Source organism: Sitophilus oryzae, unplaced genomic scaffold (genome assembly GCF_002938485.1).
Source record: "Sitophilus oryzae breed Bouriz unplaced genomic scaffold, Soryzae_2.0 scaffold_1111_pilon_pilon, whole genome shotgun sequence".
In the NCBI taxonomy this organism is placed as follows: domain Eukaryota; kingdom Metazoa; phylum Arthropoda; class Insecta; order Coleoptera; family Curculionidae; genus Sitophilus; species Sitophilus oryzae.
Genome location: NW_022145740.1, coordinates 1,727,752 through 1,753,757, shown reverse-complemented (window position 1 = coordinate 1,753,757; position 26,006 = coordinate 1,727,752). Strand labels below are relative to the sequence as shown.

Genomic DNA, 26,006 nt, shown 5'->3' with positions numbered 1-26,006 from the left:
AAAGAGACAGCTTTATTTATTTGTCAAATTACATAGAAACCAAAGCCAACCCAGCACAATATTTTTTCCACCCGTTTTAAATTCCTTTGAAATAATAATTTCTGAATATTTTTAAAACGGAACTCGCTATGGAAAAAATATTGTTTTATACAGGACGATAAAATTGCATGTACCATTTTATCATCTTGTATAAAAATAACTATTACCTACTATTATTTTACCCCAAACAAATGGGATCATTTAAAAATTCACATTCATCAAAGAAGAGATTAAAAGAAAGTTTTGTTCTCCTTTTTATCCTGATCGGTAGCCGTCTGGCTGCCTGTTTCACAGGCAAAGAAGCCGAGAATTTTGTTGTACCACCGACCACAGATAATATATCGGACGTACAAGCACAACCACACATCGCATACTTATCGGCCTATACGGCGACCAACGAAAAAGCCGATGCTCTATCTTATCGATTGTACGTCACTGTCGTCCCGGGCCCGCGTTCGCTTCACTTGTCAATTAAGATGACGTGCCGCGTTTTAGCCCCACTAACTGTCACTTGTCATTTTTTTGACGCTTCGGCCCGGCGAGCGGGGATTAGTGGAGGGACCGAGGAGAAATTTGAGACTGTAAAATGTTGTGGTTTGTTTTTTCTTCTCGGGAAGCGTTTTGTTTTGTCTGATCGTGTTGTTTACATTGTTTTTTCGGTGTTAAGGTATCGTATGAACGCAAAAATACGTGTATGTTTTGAGAGCGTGAACCTACCCAAGTAGCATTTTCACGACCTACGACCACATGTTTACTAAACACAACGTTGGATTAGTTACAAAAATAGTTAGCTGCGTACCTTGGGTATTAAAATAAATGTAAACGTTGTTGTAACGTTATGCCGACGTTGAACTAGTACTACAACAAATTAAAAGCTTCTGCGACGTCGAATAAACGTTGTCTTGTAACTTTTTTTGCTTAAGTGATCTTTAGGTGATTCGGACAACGTAGATACAATCTTGGGCAATAAAGAGTTTTCCGACGTCACTTTCAGGACCTATTCCAACGTTATGCAAACGTCGTCTGTTTTACTAATTCCAACGTTGTTTAGATTTTCTTATTCTTACGTTGGTAGAACGTCGAGCCACTACCTTTTTGCAACTGTATTGAACCATAACCCTAAATCTTAAATTTTCACTTCATTGTTCTGTTCAGTCAGACAGTTCAGTGCTGTTTTTGTTTCTATAAAAAAAACTTAATTAAAATGGAACGTAAGAAAGGCACATATAAAACTAAATTTAAATATATATCGACATATTACCGATACTTTATCCACTCCCTCGTTTATTTAGAATATAGAGGGCGGCACAAGCTAGACTCTAGGACGACTAAATTAGGCAATCTTGCGACTAGTATACTACCTGTTAAGGCTGAACTGCGACTTTATTAGTCCAGTATGCGACTACTCGAACTACTCCATCTTAATCTCCAAAACAACAAAGTGAAAGCCGCAATGATGTTGAATAAAAAAATGTTTCGTTCCTAAAATAGCAATTCCTGCTTTTTGAATACATTAACTTGAAATATTTGACCCTAATCAATACGCGGAAACAATTTTTTTTCGACTGCGAATAAATTATTCTCATTTTACTAGAAAAAAAAATTCAAGAAATTTTTTAAAACTTCTTTAATTTTAAGGCCCATTAGTATTTTTCAAAGTAGAAACAAAACATTTATCGATAAAGTTGTTTGCGTTTCACTTTTTTGTCTTGGGTAACGAGTTACAGAGTTGGTTAAAGTGTTTTAATAATTATGATCTTCAAACATCCTCCACACACTTAAATACTTTTGTTTTGTTTTCCTTTACTGCCATCTGGCCTATATCTCTAACTAAATCATAAAAAATAATATTTTTACTATAATTATCCCAATTTAGGATAAAACGTGACTTAGACGCCATATTATTATAGTTTTGTATTTCTGTGAATTAGGATTGTAAACAACGTTGCAGTTTCTACCAAATTAGGCTGCTAGCCAACGTCGGTATCCAACGTCGTTTCGACCCAAAAATTATTCTCCAAACTAGTGCAGACTAGGCTTGGCACGAGGTTGTGACGACGTTGCGCCCCGACGTTTGGTCGCGTGACACAACGTTGTCCCGACGCTCGACGTCCAAATGCTGCTTGGGTAATGTTGTTTACATTTCGGTCTTTGCTCAATTTAAAAACTTCCAGTAAAGCGGGCCTCACACGGTCAGTATTATTGACAGTATTTCGGAAAATTGAAGGTAATATTGACCGTGTGGGGGCAAAAATACTCATGGGACTGTCAGTATACTGATACATACTCTATTTTTTTTTCTCAGATATGATTTCGACAATGACAAAAAAAGCAGATGACGTCCATACCAATCCATTTATTTCTCTAAAAAAAGTGTCTAATATTTTTTAAGTTAACTATGGATGGGTTTAAATATAAATCCGTCATGCGTCGTCTCTTGTTGTTTTTAATCAGTTTTATTGGTTTATTTCAATGCGTGTCAAATACTCGTCAGCGAGTAATGGCGGTATACACTACTGGCAAAGGAATATTAGCAATAGGAGGTTTTCAATGCGATAAAAAAAGATGGTAAGGCTGCAAAATACACTGCAGTGCAACAGAGACGGATAAAGTGTCTTTTCCCTACCATCGTATAGATGAAGTGATCATAGAAGTGATACGACGAGAGAGCCCCTGCGAGAGGGGGCGCCGGGCGGGTCTTTAAGACGCTTGTGTGGGGGCTACCGCCTACTAATAGAACAGAATCGAAAAAATAGAAACAGGACGGACTGTGTTGCCATTCAATTAAATCGAAATTATGTTGGCTTGTCAAAATCCTAAATCTTCTAATCCCATTATCTTGCCTACTTAATGAAATATTAAATAAAGTACGAAACAATTTTACGAATGTTTTCTCTAGGCACATAACTTCTTTCTAAAACGAAAAGTAACATGCAAAACTTTGATATCATTTCTAAAATAGCAAGTGCAATTCTATGAAATGGCAATACTGTACGATCTTCCTAGCAGTCGCCCCGACACAGTCGGTCGGCGGCGGCGCTTCACAAAGCCGCGGCTGTGACAAAGGAATTAGGCCGAAAAAAACTTTATAAGGAGTAGACGAACAGGGTTGCCGGGTTTGTTAGATTATAATTCCATACGAGAACAAAATTCTCGGTAGATCTTCAACAAAAATTAAAAGTACAGAAACGAAATAAAATATAATATTTAAGTCCAAAATTAGCATTCCTATGTGTCGTAATAATAGATCACTCAAATAAAATACAAATATAATAAATATAACAAGAATTAGAAATAGCTAGGTATATTATTTAATATTAAAAAAAATATTGAATTAAATAATATTAATATATTAATAAAAACATATAAAACTATAATAAGTAGGGATAGCAGTCACAAATTAGTGTAACAGTCACTTTTTACCTTTGTACAAATTTTGATCAGTGATATCTAAAATTAATTTCATTTCAATGGGATAGCTGTAGCAACTCTCAACTTTTTTTTTCATATTAATATATTTTTTTGACGGGAAAATCACTAAAATATTTGTCCGAATTTAGGTTGTTTCTTAACTTAAATTTTGTTTTTTGTTTACATTTTTTGGGGGAAAATATGGGTTCAACTTTAGTAGATGAATGAAATAAAATCTTTTCAAAAGATATCAACTTCTTCGGGCATGTCGCCAATACCGCGCCTAATAAGGAGTAATAAGGAGTAATAAGGATTTTTAGGAATATCTCTGTAACTCTGCAACTAGACAGAACGATGACCTGTATGTGTGTTATTACTAAATAAAATTTAATGAAACAATAATAAAGTCAAATTATACAGATTCCAACACGGCAGTCGCTTAATTTTTAGTCAAATAAGTCAGCTTTTTATAAGTGCTTCTATTGTAAAAACTAAAGACGCAGTTGAATATATCGTTAGATTTTTCTTTAAATCGGTAGATCGGTAGCTTACAGACGAAACCGGTAGACCTGGCAACTCTGTGATGAACTGACGGGAGTCAGAATAGCGAGGTGCGGAGGCGCGGGAAGGGAAATAAAATAATGGCGATAAATAAAGGGCAGGGAGATGGGTATCATGAGTGGATGGGAGGTGGCAGAATTTCCAAAATTTGTTATCTTATTGGAGTTTGTCTAAGTAGACAGTCGTAGTGGAAGTGGAAACGGGGAAGTTGTTGTCCATCTCTGTTTAAGCATAGACTTTTTATAGGCGTTTCATTCCAATACATGTAATTCCTATGCCTAGAGATCCATTGCCGGGCATGTATGTATTTATTTACAAGTTAAGGCTCTTTGTTTATTAATAAGGATTTCATTTCCTGACACTTCCAAAAACATGTTAAAATACGCATAACAAATTCTAACCATCCCAGCGGTAATAATTCCAAAATAACATTAATTAATTCTATATAGAAACCTTAGAGAAATAAACAACTACGTCCAAACTAAACCACTAAATAAAAAAACATAGAAAAATTATAGGAACAAGATTAAAGATACGACAAATTCTTAACAAGATACAGCGTGCATCAAATCAACTGACATCAAATTAAAATACAAGAAACAGAAGAGGTAAGGGACCCCGCCAGCAGGCCAAGAAGTCTCTTTCGAATCTTCCGTTCAAAGAAAAACGAAGAAAAAAAAACACGAAGAAGAAACATTCCCAAAGTTATCTAAGTAAAAAATCTGAAATATCAAATGGCCTGCTCTGTTCGTTATGTATGCGCGGGCATATCACAAACGCCGATTCCTATCTATTGAAATAGGAAAGGTTCTCTCCGCGGTTCATTTTATGGTTCTTTTGACACGCTGATGGAAATAAACAGGAAAAAAATATAGAAGGATTTGGTCCGAAGGACATACACACTCGATCGGGCATCGTTTTGACCATATGACAGGTTGAATTTGGAGTTGGTAGGCTAATGAAGGTCGACTGTCGGTTTATCTAAAATAAATAAATGGCAATCTAGCATTTCCTCCCATTAATCGGGAAAATTTAATAAACGATAGAACTTGCAAAAATAAAACAAAAAGTTCATATCAACTTGTGAGATTTAAAGCTTCCTGTTCGAGATACAGGGTGTTAAAGTTACTTAAAAAAGAAAAAATTAAGATATTTGAAAAACGATTTAATCGATTTTGATATAACTTGACCCGTTTATAATACTTACTATGGGACTTAATTTGATGTAATTAGATTTAAGTTTAATGGACAGGGGCGGCGGTGGGGCATCACTGTTAAATTATTTTAAAGGAATAAATAGGCACGCCACTGCTTTTTTAGAAGTTCAATATTATTTTTGGATTTAGTATTTAAAAATATTATTTTTTTGTCTCCTGACTTTTTTGTCTATCTTGCTTACTTCTTGCGAAAAAAAATCAATTCTAATTGGCAATTAATATTATAATTGGTATTCTAATGGTACCCTGTATCTCGAAAAGGAAGCTTCAATTCTTACAAGTTGATAGGAACTTTTTGTTTTATTTTTGCAAGTTCTATCATCTATTAAATTTTCCTGATTAAAATCTGAGACACCCTGTATATTGGGTACCTTTGGTTTTTCCTATAAGTTTTTAGCATTTATAGGTGCCCCCCAGGTTCTGGGGGGAATCCCCCCTAGCACTTGGCTTGGTCTAAGAATCTAAGAAGCATCTCACTCATCGTCTTGTCCCTGACTGTAGTGTCGTGGCCAGGGAATTGCACCAAGACATATAACGATACCGGGCGGGGCTACGGACAGCCTCAACCTTGGGGCACCGGCGGGCACCCCATTGTATTTTACCTCTTACTTCTACATGCGGGGCTCTGTAGAAGTGGACCGACTGTCCCTAGCGACTCATAGGAACACTATGAGATCTGGTAATAATAGTAATAAAAACATCACCGGTGAAGCTGTGGGGAAACCCCCTAACGACATTGGGAACAGTAACAATGAAAGTTCCAAGGGGCCAAACCCAAAGAGAACTACAGGAGAGGTGGCTGACACTTGCGTGAGACCATCCTCCGCAAGTGGCGTACAAGCTACTACCTCCTCCAAGGGTCGGGAGCCTACCTCCACCTCTAAACCCAACAGGCGACACAAGCTACCGTTTCGTGTACCCGGCCTGGGTCGTAGCTCCTCGACTGTGAGGGACACGGGTCTCCGTAGGAAGTCCTGGGACTGTATGACGAGTTATAACTCAAGAAAGGGGGATACAATAGATCTCTAAGGTCGCAGAGATTAATAGAATAGAAAACTCCCACTTATTCTAAATTCTAAAAAATTCTACATAGAAACCAACGCCAACCCAGCACAATATTTTTTCTACTCGTAATAAATTCCTTGAAATAATAATTTCTGGATATTTTTTAAAACGTAACTCGTTATGGAACAAAATATTGTTTTATACACGACGATAAAATTGCATTATCGTCTCCCGAAATTAATTCACTCGCGATTTCATCGCTCGTGAATTAATCTTTTCGGTGCGGTCGACGATAAAATACCATTTTATCGTTTTGTATAAAAAATAACTATTAAACACGCATTAGCGTTGTTGAGAAATAATAAATAATGTAAAAGTTTTTCTAACAATACAACTCTAAATATTTCTTTATTTTCCAGGTTAACGATACCAACGACAATCCACCGGTGTTTCTGGAACAAGCCTATTCCTTCGACATTCCAGAGAACGCAGTGAGGGGATCCAGAGTAGGTCAAGTGAAAGCCACAGATCTGGACTTGGGAATAAACGCCCAATTGACTTACACGGTCATCAGCGACTGGGCCAACGATGTATTCTCTCTGAATCCTCAAACGGGAGTGTTTACTCTAACCTCCAAATTGGATTACGAAGAGGTAGGTTTTTTCAACCAAACCAAACAGATTTGAATTTGATTTGAAATATTGTGGGTTTGTCAGTCTTTACTGACCTTATTTTATGTTATTTATTATTCCTTCTTTAATCTTTTTATTCAAAGATTTAGACCAAGATGGGATTTTGATGACCCTTGCCTTGCTAGTTCATCGGTTTTTCGTTACCTTGGATGCCTCTGTGGTTCGGCACCTAGAATAATTTAATGTTGTTGTGTTCCTTTATGCCAGAGTTACCAGTTTACCCAGGCAATCTCAGACTAAGTCTCGACGATTAAAATATTTGAAAACCTTGGTAATTTCTATCAAACAAAATAAATTATCCAGTTTTGCAGTCGGTGATTTTATGACTGCAGATTAAAGAATGACACCAAACTCTTTTTTGGAAAACTTTTGCAGAGAAAAATGTATAGACTCGACATTATCAAGCAACACTGAAAGTTACCAAGAGTATATCAACAATTTCCTGAATCCTTTACTTGTATTATCATCAAACGATGCATGTTCACCCTGTATACGAGGATTCTGTCCCTGCAAAAAGTTACCAGACTTTATTGCGACCATTTACCGATAGCTTTGTCCTAAACGCGCTTAAGTACTTTCTAGTTTTTGCCGATGCCAACGGTCGAAACGATTTTTTCTTGCTCGCTTCTGTTTCACCTCTCGATCAGATCCTCTTCGTCTGTTGCAACCGATCGGAACGTTCACTTTTTCCATTTACTTTCGACGCAAAACCGACTCACCATTCGAAAAGAATCACTTGTTGAAAAGATATTAAAATTATATTTTATAAACTTAAATTCTATGCAACTGTTTGTTCTATACACTCGTCGGTTTCTGATATATGCTCACAATTCATGAAGCTATCAATGATTTTGGAAGATTTGCTCTATTTTTTTAAATTTTAGTTCTTATTTTAAAAATTGTAGTAGTTCATAATTGGTTTTTCTCATAGTACAAAAAAGTTTTTCGTAGGAAAACTTATTACAGTTGAGGGTTGGAACCTTTGGTGTTACACAGCAAAATAAAACACTAAATCGCCACAATACACCAAAACACTTTTACTTTTACACTGGACGCGCGTTTCGCTAACCATGTTAGCATCATCAGCAGATGATTATAAACTAAAATACAATCTACAATTGGAGCGTTGATATACTCGCTCAGTGGGCACAGAGTGGGCGTGGCAAGATCTAGCCAACCGAGTCAGAACCCACCGAGCGTAACAGTTAGATTTCCGCCACTAGAGTAGTAGGAACAAAGAACTTGAAGGAATTGGACCGTTGTCTCCGTTCATACTATCTTTACATTTATTAATTCTGATGCTTTCATATGCATCTAATTGCCTGTAATTTGAGACTTGTTTATGTAATTTTAAGTTATTAAGATCTATACAATATTCTTTATCAACAATATGTTCGGCAACGCAAGATTTATCAGGTCTACCATATCTTATCTGAGCTTAATGTTCTTTAAATCTAGTTAATATGGATCTTCTAGTTTGCCCAACATATTTCTGATTACAATCTTTACAAGAAATTTTATTTATGAAACCGACCTTTCCAGTAGAAGTGGTTTTATCCTTTAGATTACCTAATAATTGTTGTAATTTATTATTAGCACTATACACAAGTTTATAATTGACATTCTTAAAAATTCCTTTTAGACCACGGGATAACTGTCTATCAAACAGTATTGAAACATATTTTGACGTATCTTTCTCCACTTGAAAAGTCGAATTTTCAGAAATCATTAATCTGTACCTACGTTTTCTAATTATTTTATCAACTAATGAAGGAGAATATCCATTACACTCAGCTACATTCCTAATGTAATCTCTTTCTATTTCATATCTTTCGTTGGAAAGTGGAAAACTAAGTAATTTATGAACTAAGAAATTTAAACTAGCCATTTTATGTTCAATACTATGATATGATTCATTAGGAATATATATGCGTGTAGTGGTATTTTTCCTATAGATATCAAATTCCAGGCAATTATTAGTATTTCTAATAACTAATACATCTAGAAATGGTAATCTGTCGTTGTTCTCAATTTCATGTGTAAATTTAATGGAAGGAAAACGATTATTTAAATTAGAAATAAAATTATCTATAGTGTCTGAATGTGTGTGAAAAACAGCAAAAATATCATCCACATACCTAAACCATAGCCTCCACTTCAAACCTGCTCATGAATAAATTAGCCAAAAATGGAGACAATGGATTACCCATTGCTGTACTTTCCCGCTGTTCAAAAAAGTTGTTATTAAATTGAAAACAATTTTGTTTCATACAGAACGATGTAAGCTCAATATATTCACTCACAGTTTTGTTGTCGAGACCATTTGCGTTCAGTAATTCCTTCAAGTAGCCTAAAGTATGTGGAATTGGAACACTTGGGAACAACGAAGATACATCAAAGGAGACCAAAATTTCACCTTCGTGCAATGTTATATTTTTAATTTTGTTAATGAATTCAATATTATTTTTAACTGAGAAAGAAGGTTCATGATTAGGTAAATTTTCGAACTCCCTTGATAACCATTTTGCCAAATTATAAATTGGAGAACCTACAGCCGAAACAATTGGGCGCATAGACTTGTCCAGTTTAAGAATTTTTGGCAACGATTGGATACTTGCAATTTTCTCTTTAAAGAAAAATCAATAAGGTTGTTACATTCTTTTAAAGTTTTTTTAACATCTGTTACCATCTTAGACAAAGGATTCTTTTTCAATTTTATGTAAGGACCATTATCGATTAAGCTGTTAACCTTATCGTAATAGTCTTTTTTATCTAATATAACAACCTTATTTCCCTTATCAGCTTTTAGGTAGAAACAATCTTTGTTACGCAAACTCTTGACAAAAAGCGGTTGACAAAAAAAACTTCTATATCTACTGCTTTATGCTTTAAACAGAGTACTATACTGGGTATTCCGTCATTCCTTTGCGTACATATTCTCTAATAAATCGTCGACGACCTTGTCTGCCGCGGAGCGGAAACCCCACGAATATGTGGTACCTAGGTACGTATGTACGTAGCCCGAAGTATTTCGCCATTTTTTACGTCTCGGAAAAGTAAGGTTACCGGTCGATGCCTTTGGCTCCGCAGTTGACAATAGTTCTGTCGTTTTGTTTTTATTTCATTTTGTTTCATATTCATCTGAATGTCGGCCCTTTGTTGTTTATACGCTTATGCCGTTGATAAATATGTAGGCATTCGACTTATGTTACTTTTATTTGCGTATGTAACTTGACCTTAGTAATTTCTGTCTAGTCTCTTTCAAAAATAGATGATAAGTTATAATTATTTAATAACCAAAATATCAGATACACTACTTAAGTCAAATTGACGTGTTCTAATAATTTTTGATAAATTGTAAATAAATGCGAAAATGCAAAAAAAATTACATGTTCGGACAAACAAAAATTTATTAAAAACCTTTATTTTAATTAACTGAATTATTTACATTTAAGAAATACATTAAAAATATATTAAAATCTAACATTTCTAATGAGTATTTAAAAGGTTTAGTTTTTATAAACATTGAAATAAATTGTAGGCCAATAAATAAACAAGAAGATTGCACAATATCAATATGTGAGAGAAAAGAGGACAGTACGATCAAAAAGAGGACAGTCGCTGTGATTAAGTCCCCCTCCCTACTACAATCTACAAAATAATTTCTAATTAAATCAATTATTATGAATCAATAATCACATAACTATGAAAGATGCCTATAAATTATATACAGGGTGGTCCGAACTGTATTCCGAAAACTTCGGCTTCATATTCTGCAGATAATAATAAGTAAAAAAACTTCGTATAAAAATTATATGTCCTAAAATGCTTAGTTTCGGAGATACAGGGTGTAGAAGTTTTATATTTATTTCGAATTTTTTCAAATAATTTCTGAGGTAACGTCAATATTTGGATGAAAATTGTTGTCTGGGTGTTTTTTCTTCTTTTTCTTCTTTTAGAAGGCGTATCGCCTGTTTAGTTCCGGTTTGCTCCTCGTCTAAGCAACTCTTGCGAGGTTGACTGCCAACTGTCTTGCCAACGTTTAGGTGGTCGTCCAGTAGGTCTTCTGCCATGGGGTACGTTGTTGCGAATTATTATGGTCATTCTGTCGGGGCCCATTCTATTGACATGCTGGTTTCATTCTCTTCTTCTCTGCCTTATCCATCTGACAACGTCGTTTGTTTGGCACTTTTCTCTTACGTCTACATTTCTCTGTCTGTCCCTCAATGTGTATCCAGTTATCATTCTTAAGGTCTTCATTTTAGTAGTTCGTAGGATTCTCTTTGTTACTGATGTTTCAGCTCTGGGTTCCGCACCATATGTCATCACTGGTCGTATGCAGGTTTTGTATATTCTTGACTTACATTCTGTACTCAAATGTTTGTTTTTTCATATGGGATATTTAAGATGTCCTGATATTGCGGCAGCTTTATTGGCTTGTTTCCTTACTTCTTCTTCCAGGAATCCTAAGCTTGTAATTTTGCATCCGTGGTATTCGAATGACATTTTCTGATCAATAGTTTTGTTTTTTATTACCAATTTGCACCGTAGAGACTCCTTTGTAATGGTCATGCATTTGGTCTTATTTGTGGATATTTGCATGTTAAGTTTTTCTGCCTGTCTGTTAAAAGCTTGTAGCATTCTTTGGAGGTCATCCTCTGACACTGCAATAAGTACTGCGTCATCGGCATAGCATAATATGTTTACTTTATGCATTCCCATTCGATATCCTAATCCAGTATTTTTGAAGGTTTTTATTACTTGATCCATGATTGTGTTGAATAACAGAGGGCTGAGACTGTCGCCTTGGCGAATACCAGTTGTAGTTCGAAGATGTTGCGTTAAGGTAAAGTTTGTTCTTATTTGGGTTGTTGTGTTTGTGTTTAAGTCCTTGATAAGTGAGTTCTTTCGAGACATTACTGCTTTCCAAGTTGGTGATGATGTTTTTTAGTTGGACTCTATCAAAGGCCTTTGTTAAATCTATAAAACATAGATAGGCTGGAGAGTTATATTCTAAGAATTTTTCAACTAGTTGCCTGAGTATGAATAGTGCATCGGTAGTTTGGTGCATCGGTAGTTTGGTTGAAGTATGAATAGTGCATTGGGTGTTTTTTGACATGAGAAATTTGATTTTGATGTCAATATGACTCCTATTTGTAGGGGGCGCCACCTACATGTTTTTTAACTGTTTTGAGGAGTAATAAATTTTGGTCCGTACCTGCATAAAACTACTGAGTGAAAAAATATACATTTCCGTGATTTTTTTCGTAAAAAATGTCTCTTCATAAAAATCGCTACGAGCAACCGTTCTCAAGATATTTAGAACGGAAATAGTCAATACATGTCATATTATTGACAAAAAATAAACATGCGTTGAGTAGATAGTTATTTGATTGAAATGATAAATTTGGGAATTTTTTATTTTTTTCAAATTAATCATAAATTTTTCTTTGAAAAAATAGTGATAAAACAGTTTCTGTTGAACTTTTGACAGAAAACATTTCAAAATTACGATTTCAGTTTAATAACTATTTAGTCAACATGTTTAATTTATGTCAATGATAGGTTTAGATTATTTCGATTCCAAATATCTCGAGAACCATTACTCGTAGCGATTTTTACCAAGAGACCTTTTTTACGTAAAAAATATCATAAATGTATATTTCTTTACTCAGTGGTTTTATACAGGTACGGACGAAAAGTTATTACTCTTCAAACCAGTTAAAATATATGTAGGTGGCGCCTTCTATAAGTAGGAGTCATATTGACATCAAAATCAAATTTCTCATGTCAGAAAACTTCGAGACACCAATTTTCATCCAAATATTGACGTTACTTCAGAAATTATCTGGAAAAAATCGAAATAAAACTTAAACTTCTACACCCTCTGTATCTCCGAAACTAGGCATTTTAGGACATACATTTATAAGAACATTTTTACTTATTTTTATCTGCAGAATATGCTGCCGAAGTTTCCGGAATACAGTTCGAACCACCCTGTATATAGTACGGAATCAGAGAAAAAAAATCGAAAAAAAAAGACAAATTATATTTTTGAATCGCGAAAAACGACTCGAAGGACCACAAGTTCGCAAACCCCCTGGAGGCATGTTTTAACCGACGCATCCCAGAGAGTGATTTATACAATTAGCATAGAGGCGACCGGGCATACGTTAGACCGGATTTATATGCAGTTATTCCATCAATTACGCAAACTCAAACCAAATCGATGGCTATCTTCGGCCGATATAAGTAGCTCATTTGTAATTATCGTTTATGTTTAATAGGATTATTTGTATGATTTATTAAGGTAACCAGGCGAAAGAGTGAGACGGACAAGTGTATGTATATCGTTAGGGCGACATACGGTGTTTTTTTATTTACTACCCAAAGGGGCGTATAGACTCCCAGATAATTTGCGTAAACCTAGTTTTTCTTTTACAAATTTAGTTCGTTGGTGCTATTTGTCTGACGGATTTAAAAAAAATTCTTCAATGGATCCTTTGAATAAGAAGACTAAGGAAGGAGCTTAATGCTATCCATGTATTCATGCATGGTGGGCGGAAAAAGCACCATAAAAGCACTCTAGGGTGGGGATCCTTGACAGTTCTGTTTGACGATTCATTTGACACATTTGAATTTGATTTGAAATTTTGTGGATTTGTCAGTCTTTACGGCGCTTATTTTATGTTATTTATTATTTATTCTACTACTGATAGTTGTATAAAGGTAGTGAATCTAGATGGAAATTGTGGCAGAACTTAAATTAACAGTGACACTATCGGGATTTATCGAAAAAGACACTAAAATAGTTGGTTGTGTAGCGTGCGGTAGATCTCGGCAAAAATTGAGTGAAATAATGGAACAACTTTTCGCTAGTAAGTGACCATATAATATACATACGTGTAGTAAACCGATCATTTATGAAATTCACTTAAATTAACTAAATTATATAATTTTCTTGCATTTTAGCTTTTATTTATTACTTGTCAAAGATTAGATGTCAAAGAATTTAGATACGTTAATTTGACTTACCTGCTTCAGTAGCGTATCGGATGTTTGTGTTAATAAATACTTATTATAACTTATCTATTTTTATTAGAATTATATATTTTTATAACAATTTTAATAACTACCAACATTTATTCACACCGTAAAATAAAACAACAAATTATTGAGTCTACCCCACGTCTACCCTACATCATAGTTTTACATTTTTTAAATAAAATTAGAACGACACTGATAAACCGGAATTTAAGTCGGCCATATTTGAGGCCCATCGCGGTGTACCTAAAATTTTTGATATGCTCCTTCCAGGGGCGTAGATAGGTGTATGCTATGGGGGTGGTACTATGATTAAGTCGCAAAAAAAATCACAGTCGGAATTTTTTTGTCGAATTAAAACGACGGCGATTTTTTTGTCTTCAAAAAGATATAAAAACATAACACAAAAATTAAAATATAGATTTGTAAATAACATAAACAAAAATGAAACAACGACGTTTATTAGTTAATTTTCTATAAACTATAAATAAAAAACTCAAAAACTCATTAACTATCAAAAAAAACTATAAAAACTATAAATTATAAATAAAACTACAAAACAAAATCAAGTTTTCTAGTACGCTGTTTGGAAAACCTATCAATAACAGCATCAACATTTTTTTCAATATCTTTATGGATATTGATTAGAGTTAACCCCAATTAATCTGTCTCTGGTTAAGAACACTTTGTGTGCTTTTAATTAGGTCGAACATATTATAAACGATAAATCAACATAATTAAAAGCATACAAAGTGTTCTTATATGTCGGATATTAATTAAAAAAAATCCTTTCATAGTCAATGACTATTTCAATTCTCGTATCTCGTCAAGCGTCAGGGGGGGTACTGTCCCCCAGTACCCCCCCCCCCCCTTATCTACGCCCTTGGCTCCTTCCTTAGTCTTCTTATTCAAAGACTGGATCAAAGAATTTCTTGTTCCTTCTTCTAACATCGCCCCGCGCACGACCAAAATGACCACAAACAACTACTTGGAAAAAAAGAAGAGACAACGGCGGCGACATCGCGCGGCTTCAAATTCCACATTAAAAGCTAGAACTCTGTTTGAAAATGCACATTTTCGCCAGCATACTAATTGGCCGATTATCGACCGCCACACAAGTCGATTATAAAAAGGATATAAAGGAGCAGAGTGGCGGAAAAAAGGGGAAAAGATTAGCGGTTTTTCTGGGGCCGGTCTTGATGGACATGGTCATCGTCGGAAAACGTCGGGAAAATGCTAAGTAGAAGCCGTACGGACGTAAAGAATGACGAGAAAGTACAAAATAAATTAGCCGAATGAAAAAATCGATGATAAAACGGTCTTGTCAAAGATTGAGGTTATTTGTGTCTATGTTGACAGGGTGTCCCATTTTAGTTGAAATGTATTTTTGAAAATTTTGCAATTTGGGACATCCCTTTATCTCCGTTATTGTGAAAAATACCAAAAACATGTAAAATGATACTAATAGAAGTTTTTCCTTAGAAAACATTTTCGAGGATATGGACTAAACTTATGTTTTTTTTCAAATAGAACACCCTGTATATTTATATACTCTACCGGGTGCGTCCCAAAAGTGGCTCACACTTTTTTCAGACAAAACAACGAGATTTGGTATGTTAGCATATTATGACATAAATTAGGACTATTGACGTATTCCATTGTTTTTGGTCACTTCCTGTTTCACCGGAAATGACTGAAACTTTTGATTTGTCAATGACAACCTCGGTATTTGTTTACTTCTTTGAATAAGAAGACTAAGGAAGGAGCATAATGCTATCCATGTATTCATGCATGATGGGCGGAAAAAGGACTCTAGGGTGGGGATCCTTGACAGTTCTGTTTGTACACATTTGAATTTGATTTGAAATTTTGTGGATTTGTCAGTCTTTACGGAGCTTATTTTATGTTATTTATTATTTATTCTACTACTGATAGTTGTATAAAGGTAGTAAATCTAGATGGAAATTGTGGGAGAACTTAAAATAACAGTGACACTATTGCGATTTATCGAAAAAGACTCTAAAATGGTTGTGTAGCGTGCGGTAGATCTCGGCAAACATCGAGTGAAATAATGGAACAACTTTTCGCTAGTAAGTGACTATATAATATAGATACGCGTAATAAACCGATCATTTATGAAATTCACTTAAATTAACTAATTATATATTTGTTCTTGCATTTTTGCTTTTATTTACTACTTGTCAAAGATTAGATGTCAAAGAATTTAGATACGTCAATATGTTAAAACTCAATCTACTATAGACGCGCGCCGTCATTTTCGCCAGCCAGCGATGCGCTGGCGGCCGACTATGAAAGAGCTTTTTTTCTCTCCCGATATCGAAGCGCTCGGCTCGCCGGAGAAATCTTCGGCGAGCGCTTCTTTTCGGCGGGCGGCTGGCGCTCGACTATGAATACGGCTTTCTGCCTGGGCAGCGAGTATTAACCATAAACTGTGCTCTGGGTCTACAGTTAATTTTCACTCAATTTTTTTCCTCCACTTGACTTCAAAAGACACAAAACACACGTAATAACACGAATCAAATTGTATCATCTTCCAAAACGCAGGATATTTGACAAAAGTTGACAGAAATTTATAACCTATAATTTGGCAAGACTTTGACAAGCGTCAAAAATCTAAAGGCGAGTTCATACGCATCGGCGTCCGTTTGTCGTTCATCGTTCCGTCAAACCAATAAAATTGAAATACGATCAGTCACTTTTGAAATAAACCAATAAAATTGGTTAAAAACAACAAGAGCAACCTGTCCGTCGCATGACGGATTTATATTTAAACCCATCCATAGTTAACTTAAAAATTTTTAGAAACTTTTTTTAGTAAAATAAATAGATTGGTATGGGACGTCATCTGCTTTTCTTCTGTCATCGTCTGTCGAAATCTTACCTGAGAAAAAAAACAGAGTATATTGACTATTTCCATTCTAAATAGTAGAGAATAGAGTGCCCTGGCTATGTTAAAAACGCCAACATCCAGTTCAAAAGGAACGAATTTTTTTACGAATAATTTGGTAGCACACACTTGGTGTTACAACTTCAAATTAAAAATAAACCATATGTGAAAATGTCAAAAGTAAAAATATGATATTTTATTCTATTCAGAGTGTCATCACAGTGTCATTTTCTATCGAATAAAGTAAAAAAAATACCGAGGGTGTCATTTAAAAATCGAAAGTTACTTCCGGCGAAACAGGAAGTGACCAAAAAATTGCTCAGATAGAATACGTCAGTTCTTAAAGCTCTTAAAAAACAATTCGTGTTACTTGGGTGATGATTACAAATCTATGGCAATATAAATATGTCATATTTTTTTGCAAAACGCATAAAAGTACACAATGCGTTTCCTCCAAAGCTCATTGTAATAATAATAATGTATATTCAAATCCGCCACTGTATCGCTTAAATTCATCTCATTTACGAGAGATAAACAAAAGCTGGGTTGATGCGAATCGTGGAAAAAGCCGCTAAAGTCGAGCTCGCGAGAGGGAATTACATAAATATATCTTTGGTCGTTTAAATATCGCGCGCGAAAAAGGGCGAAGCGGGCAACCGTGAACTTGTTAACCCGTCAGGATTACGCATTATTTTTTCGCCTTGCTGCTTTTTATGCACTTTCTCACGAACTTACACCTCTCTCTGAGAAGGCAAAGGAACGGGAGAAGCGTTCTTTCGAAGAGTTTTTGCGCTCAGTCGTAGACACATTTGTTTATTTTTAATCAAAGGTATAGTTTTCTGTTTTTTAGTAATTCGTATTTCGTTTTGTATTAAGATGATTTTATTGTGATTTTTTTATGTCCTGTTCGGTGGTTAATAAATTATAAAATAGGCTCTAGTTGCAAAAACGTTACAGCAATTACAAAAAATGTTGAACACATCGATAAAACTAAAATCATGTGCATTCCCGCGGAAGATCACAACAATGCTATAAAAATCGGAGAAGAACAATTGGGATATGTAGCGGAATTCAATTACCTCGGCAGTTTGATTTCGGGAAAGGCCAATATCGACTCTGAAATTTAGCACAGGATTAGCAGCGCCTCAAGAAAATTCTGGAAAGTAAAAGACAGGATTTTCTACAATCATAACTTAAGCACAAAAACAAAACTTGCAGTGTACCGAGCAATAATAATCCCCACCATGTTATGGAAGCGAAACTTGGGTGCCGCACAGTGATAGAAAATGGATTTCTGAAGTTCCAAAATTCAAATTTCTTGTTGGCTTAAATCTTTTACAAAATGATATATTATCCTTCAAAGAAAGCTAATAAACAGTGCTACACAAATCCCAGTTGCTCTGGCTAAGAAACAATTGCTCCACGTTGATCGAAAGTCGAAGCAGTTAATACGCCGTTTCGAGAAATTCTGATCTCTGTTTCGATTGCAGTCTTAATCGTTTCGTTAAATTAATGTTTGTGTGTTTTGATTTCTCAAATACATGCTGCATATTTCTGGAGATATGTAATTTGTGTTTTACGTAAAATTATAATGTTTAGCATGAAAGATATTTTAGGACGCTCAATTAAAGTGTACATTGTAAATTAAAGAATAATGCGAAAACGTTGGTGCATAACAAGGTAGAACTTTTTGTGCCTTGTTACGACTCGAAATACTAACATCATTTTGTTCTCTACATTTTTTCCTTCTAAAGAAAAACAGAAACTTTTGCCACCAAGCGCCCCTTCTCATTTAGTATACAGTGTCCACCATAATGTTGGCTACATAGGGAAAAAAATTTATTTATAGGATTTCCGAAAATTTTGTTTGGTGGATCGCTCCTGCATGTTTAATAACCTAAAAAGTTATTATGACATCAGTCACGTGATCACCATCATGGCGGCAAATTAAAAAAAACCGCTATGAAAACGCGAAAAGTGGGGTTAAATGGCAAAATAAGGAAAAAAGTTATTTGAAAAAAATGTTTAGAATGATATTTTAAGGCTACCTGCAAAATTTGGAGCGGAAATAAGAAAAAGTAGAAAAAGGCATATTTTGAGTCCTGGCTTTTCTATAAAATATTTTTATACGGATTTCATTGCTGGATTAGCTCAAGTAACTTGATATTCAATGTGTAAAAGTAAAACAATTCAAAATTTCACATTGAAGTCATTTCCAGAGGATAAAATCAGAAAAGTCGATTTCGAAACGGTAATTTTTGTAGCCATGCCGTGTTTCTTGACAGTTTGTCAGGTTTCCAATAATTCAGTGGTGCATGCTATACTTTGAATATCAAGTTACTTGAGCCAATCCAGTAATAAATTCCATATAAAACATTTTCATAGAAGAACCAGGCTTGGAGCCAGGGCTAAAAATATGCATTTTCCACTTTATATAATTGTCGCAAATTTTGTAGATAGCCTTAAAATATCATTTTAAACACTTTTTCGAATAACTTTTTTTCGATATTTTGCCATCTAACCCCACTTTCGGGGTTGTCATAGCGTTTTTTTTAATTTGCCGCCATGACAGTGATATCGTCACTGATGCCGCTAATGACTTTTAAAGTTACTAAACATGCAGGAGCGATCCCCCATACAAAATTTTCGCATATCCTATAAATTAAAAAAAAAACCATATGTAGCCAACATTATGGTAGACACTGTATAGGTAGACAAAGAGGGTGAAATGTCGATTTTCAGTTATTTGCAGCTTAAAAACAGTTGAAGATAGGTATATAACATAAAATACGTCTAGAATTTGACATAAAATCCACAAATAAAACAACAAATATAGGTGTTTCCATTAAAACAAAGAAGTTATCTGGCATAACTCAATTTTTGGGACACCCTGTATACATTAAAATATCATCATAAAAATAGCTTCATGGCATCATTCAAAAATGGCATCAACAAAATCAATAATCGACGTGTCCGAGCGTTTTTTCGAAAAAAAGAACATTGATTTTTCTAAGATTCCCACTGTGAAAATAAATAAACAATAAAGGCACTCGTATCTATAGTTATTATTAAAAAAAACTACATCATTTGTAAAAGTTTATTAGCTTATACCTTGATTTATAAAGCCGAAAAAAACACTTACATAACATAAATATTTTTGGAACCGTAGACTTGCATTTTCAATCACTGTGTGCCGTACCGCTGACACATGAAGGCGTTAAATAAGTTGCAACAGAGACACCTTAGACAACTCTTAATAATCAAATGGTTCCACCATGTCTCAAAACTATCGGTACTTGAAAAATTTAGCTGCGAGAGCGTTGATGTCATGATTACAAAATCCCGCTTAAGATGGGCTGGTCCCGTATGCGCTAGTATGCAGAATGCAAGAAAACCGCATACCGAAATCTCTGATTTACGGTGAGCTTGTAGACGGTAAGAGAAAGCCGGGTGGACAACTCGAAAGATACAAGGATATACTCCACGAAAACTTAAAGGGGATAAACATGCAGAATAGAATGCAATGGAGAAGAATTTTAAAGGCAGTCAATAAGTACAGAGGCAACAAAGCAATGAGATTTTTGAATTTCTGGAGTGCGGAAGAAAGATAACATCACGTTTCGGGCTTTTCAGTCACAGAAAAGCTCATGAAAGAAAACGCCATGCGTAACCATCTTCTTATACCTGTCAAACACTCGTCAGCGTTTAATGGCAGTAGTAGTAGTAAATTATAAAATACAATTTACAATTATACAGAATATACACTTGTGCAATTTAACGCTCGCTTTCTTGATCATAGAATCAATAGCATTCTTTGAGAATACAACCAGTACAAGCGAGACAAGGGTTCCTAAGCCGAAAATTAAAATTAATTACGCTTATCCGTATGCTCCGATTTGGTATGGCCCGTACCCTCTTCGATGGTACCGTCCGCGTCCGCGCTCTTTTGGAATTAATCTTGGCCGACAATTAATAATGTAAATTTAGACTAATTTCGGTTGTCAAAGTCGACTGGCGACCATTTGCATAAAAATGCGGTCCGAATCGTCTCCGCCATTACGTAAGTAGACGACTCGTATATGGCGGATTATTTCTTCCGACCTGAGTCCCTGACTCGCTACAAAAAGTTTGTTTGTTTTGTTGATTATTTTTCTTTATTTTACATTATATTTTTGGTTGGTATTATATTTTTCATTATTAAATAACATTATTATCATCAAAAGAATATATTAAAACCGAATTGTAACGAGAAAACTTTCCTGGACTGGGTCCTTTCGAACTGGATGGAATGTGTCCATCAGCAGTTTACCATTAGCTGAAGAAGTATGATTCTTCAGTTGTCGGGTATAAATTCATTATTAAATAACATTATTATCATCAAAAGAATATATTAAAACCGAATTATAACGAGAAAACTTTCCTGGACTGGGTCCTTTTGAACTGGATGGAATGTATCCATCGGCAGTTTGCCATTAGCTGAAGAAGTATGATTTTTCGGTTGGGGGCTATAAATTCATTATTAAATAACATTATTGTTATCAAAAGAATATATTAAAACCGAATTATAACGAGAAAACTTTCCTAGACTGGGTCCTTTCGAACTGGATGGAATGTGTCCATCAGCAATTTACCATTAGCTGAAGAGGTATGATTCTTCGGTTGGGGGGTATAAATTCATTATTAAATAACATTATTATCATCAAAAGAATATATTAAAACCGAATTATAACGAGAAAACTTTTCTGGACTGGGTCCTTTTGAACTGGATGGCATGTGTCCATCAGCAGTTTACCATTAGCTGAAGAAGTATGATTCTTCAGTTGTCGGGTATAAATTCATTATTAAATAACATTATTATCATCAAAAGAATATATTAAAACCGAATTAAAACGAGAAAACTTTCCTGGACTGGGTCCTTTTGAACTGGATGGCATGTGTCCATCAGCAGTTTACCATTAGCTGAAGAAGTATGATTCTTCGGTTGAGGGGTATAAATTCATTATTAAATAACATTATTATCTTCAAAAGAATATATTAAAACCGAATTACAACGAGAAAACTTTCCTGGACTGGGTCCTTCTGAACTGGATGGCATATGTCCATCAGCAGTTTACCATTAGCTGAAGAAGTATGATTCTTCGGTTGGGGGGTATAAATTAATTATTAAATAATATTATTGTCATCAAAAGAATATATTAAAACCGAATTATAACGAGAAAACTTTCCTGGACTGGGTCCTTTTGAACTGGATGGCATATGTCCATCAGCAGTTTACCATTAGCTGAAGAAGTATAATTCTTCGGTTGGGGGCTATAAATTCATTATTAAATAACATTATTATCATCAAAAGAATATATTAAAACCGAATTATAACGAGAAAACTTTCCTGGACTGGGTCCTTTCGAACTGGATGGAATGTGTCCATCAGCAGTTTACCATTAGCTGAAGAAGTATGATTCTTCGGTTGGGGGATATAAATTCATTATTAAATAGCATTATTATCATCAAAAGAATATATTAAAACCGAATTATAATGAGAAAACTTTCCTGGACTGGGTCCTTTCGAACTGGATGGAATGTGTCCATCAGCAATTTACCATTAGCTGAAGAAGTATGATTCTTCGGTTGGGGGGTATAAATTCATTATTAAATAACATTATTATCATCAAAAGAATATATTAAAACCGAATTATAACGAGAAAACTTTTCTGGACTGGGTCCTTTTGAACTGGATGGCATGTGTCCATCAGCAGTTTACCATTAGCTGAAGAAGTATGATTCTTCGGTTGAAGGGTATAAATTCATTATTAAATAACATTATTATCATCAAAAGAATATATTCAAACCGAATTATAACGAGAAAACTTTCCTAGAACTGGGTCCTTTCGAACTGGATGGAATGTGTCCATCAACAGTTTACCATTAGCTGAAGAAGTATGATTCTTCGGTTGAGGGGTATAAATTCATTATTAAACAACATTATTATCATCAAAAGAATATATTAAAACCGAATTATAACGAGAAAACTTTCCTAGAACTGGGTCCTTTCGAACTGGATGGAATGTGTCCATCAACAGTTTACCATTAGCTGAAGAAGTATGATTCTTCGGTTGAGGGGTATAAATTCATTATTAAACAACATTATTATCATCAAAAGAATATATTAAAACCGAATTATAACGAGAAAACTTTCCTGGACTGGGTCCTTTTGAACTGGATGGCATGTGTCCATCAGCAGTTTACCATTAGCTGAAGAAGTATGATTCTTCGGTTGAGGGGTATAAATTCATTATTAAATAACATTATTATCATCAAAAGAATATATTAAAACCGAATTATAACGAGAAAACTTTCCTAGAACTGGGTCCTTTTGAACTGGATGGAATGTGTCCATCAGCAGTTTACCATTAGCTGAAGAAGTATGATTCTTCGGTTGAGGGGTATAAATTCATTATTAAACAACATTATTATCATCAAAAGAATATATTAAAACCGAATTATAACGAGAAAACTTTCCTGGACTGGGTCCTTTTGAACTGGATGGCATGTGTCCATCAGCAGTTTACCATTAGCTGAAGAAGTATGATTCTTCGGTTGAGGGGTATAAATTCATTATTAAATAACATTATTATCATCAAAAGAATATATTAAAACCGAATTATAACGAGAAAACTTTCCTGGACTGGGTCCTTTTGAACTGGATGGCATGTGTCCATCAGCAGTTTACCATTAGCTGAAGAAGTATGATTCTTCGGTTGAGGGGTATAAATTCATTATTAAATAACATTATTATCATCAAAAGAATATATTAAAACCGAATTATAACGAGAAAACTTTCCTAGAACTGGGTCCTTTCGAACTGGATGGAATGTGTCCATCAACAGTTTACCATTAGCTGAAGAAGTATGATTCTTCGGTTGAGGGGTATAAATTCATTATTAAATAACATTATTATCATCAAAAGAATATATTAAAACCGAATTATAACGAGAAAACTTTCCTGGACTGGGTCCTTTTGAACTGGATGGCATGTGTCCATCAACAGTTTACCATTAGCTGAAGAAGTATGATTCTTCGGTTGAGGGGTATAAATTCATTATTAAACAACATTATTATCATCAAAAGAATATATTAAAACCGAATTATAACGAGAAAACTTTCCTGGACTGGGTCCTTTTGAACTGGATGGCATGTGTCCCTCAGCAGTTTACCATTAGCTGAAGAAGTATGATTCTTCGGTTGAGGAGTATAAATTCATTATTAAATAACATTATTATCATCAAAAGAATATATTAAAACCGAATTATAACGAGAAAACTTTCCTAGAACTGGGTCCTTTTGAACTGGATGGAATGTGTCCATCAGCAGTTTACCATTAGCTGAAGAAGTATGATTCTTCGGTTGAGGGGTATAAATTCATTACTAAACAACATTATTATCATCAAAAGAATATATTAAAACCGAATTATAACGAGAAAACTTTCCTGGACTGGGTCCTTTTGAACTGGATGGCATGTGTCCATCAGCAGTTTACCATTAGCTGAAGAAGTATGATTCTTCGGTTGAGGGGTATAAATTCATTATTAAATAACATTATTATCATCAAAAGAATATATTAAAACCGAATTATAACGAGAAAACTTTCCTGGACTGGGTCCTTTTGAACTGGATGGCATGTGTCCATCAGCAGTTTACCATTAGCTGAAGAAGTATGATTCTTCGGTTGGGGGGTATAAATTCATCATTAAATAACATTATTATCATCAAAAGAATATATTAAAACCGAATTATAACGAGAAAACTTTCCTGGACTGGGTCCTTTCGAACTGGATGGAATTTGTCCATTAGCAGTTTACCACTAGCTGAAGAAGTATGATACTTGAGTTGGGACTGATAAATGCATTATTAAATAACATTATTATCATCAAAAGAATATGTTAAAGCCGAATTATAACGAGAAATCTTTCCTGGACTGGGTCTTTTTGAACTGGATGGCATGTGTCCATCAGCAGTTTACCATTAGCTGAAGAAGTATGATTCTTCAGTTGTAGGGTATAAATTCATTATTAAATAACATTATTATCATCAAAAGAATATATTAAAACCGAATTATAACGAGAAAACTTTCCTGGACTGGGTCCTTTTGAACTGGATGGCATGTGTCCATCAACAGTTTGCCATTAGCTGAAGAAGTATGATTCTTCGGTTGAGGGGTATAAATTCATTATTAAACAACATTATTATCATCAAAAGAATATATTAAAACCGAATTATACCGAGAAAACTTTCCTGGACTGGGTCCTTTTGAACTGGATGGCATGTGTCCATCAGCAGTTTACCATTAGCTGAAGAAGTATGATTTTTCGGTTGAGGGGTATAAATTCATTATTAAATAGTATTATTATCATCAAAAGAATATATTAAAACCGAATTATAACGAGAAAAATTTCCTGGACTGGGTCCTTTTGAACTGGATAGCATGTGTCCATCAGCAGTTTACCATTAGCTCAAGAAGTATGATTCTTCGGTTAGGGGGTATAAATTCAATATTCTTCATGCACCATGTACCACAAATAACTTCAAAAAGAAGAATCTTACACCTCTGATTTTCATTGAAAAAAAATAGAAAAACTGCACCAAGGCAAAATGAACAAGTTGAAAACCCAATCGATATTCTTCTAACACAATATAAAGATACTGTTTGTATTGAATAATATACGATACTATACCAAAGCTGATATTGCCTTATTTGGATCATCAGGCGTCACAGATTGGATGACATACGGGCGCGCTATATGAATTATGACACCTGTCTATTGAGGCGAGAACCTAGCGGGAATATTAAAATAGTTTCGTACATATTATGAAGAATTTATGTTTTTATATACAGGGCGATCAAGGGTTATAATGCTATCCATGTATTCATGCATTACAGACTGAATCGACATCATGAACTCTATTTTTGTCCTTTGAATTGACACCATTGGATTTGATTTGAAATTTTGCGAATTTGTTGGGCTTTTCTGATGTTTATTTTATGTTATTTATTATTTTTATTTATTTATATACAGGGTTGTCCGAACTGTAACTGTATTCCGGAAATTCCGGCAGCATATTCTACTAAAATGA

At 34.6% G+C, this 26,006-nt stretch overlaps 1 protein-coding gene across 1 annotated transcript in view; it reads left to right on the top strand.

Moving 5' to 3' along the window:
* The first annotated feature begins 230 nt into the window (after positions 1–230).
* The window catches only part of LOC115881555 (cadherin-related tumor suppressor), a 136,867-nt gene continuing 111,091 nt past the window's right edge, over positions 231–26,006 (top strand). Inside the window, 2 exon segments of the mRNA XM_030899097.1 lie at positions 231–620; positions 6,653–6,886. Of these exon segments, the coding sequence (XP_030754957.1) occupies positions 231–620; positions 6,653–6,886 (624 nt within the window).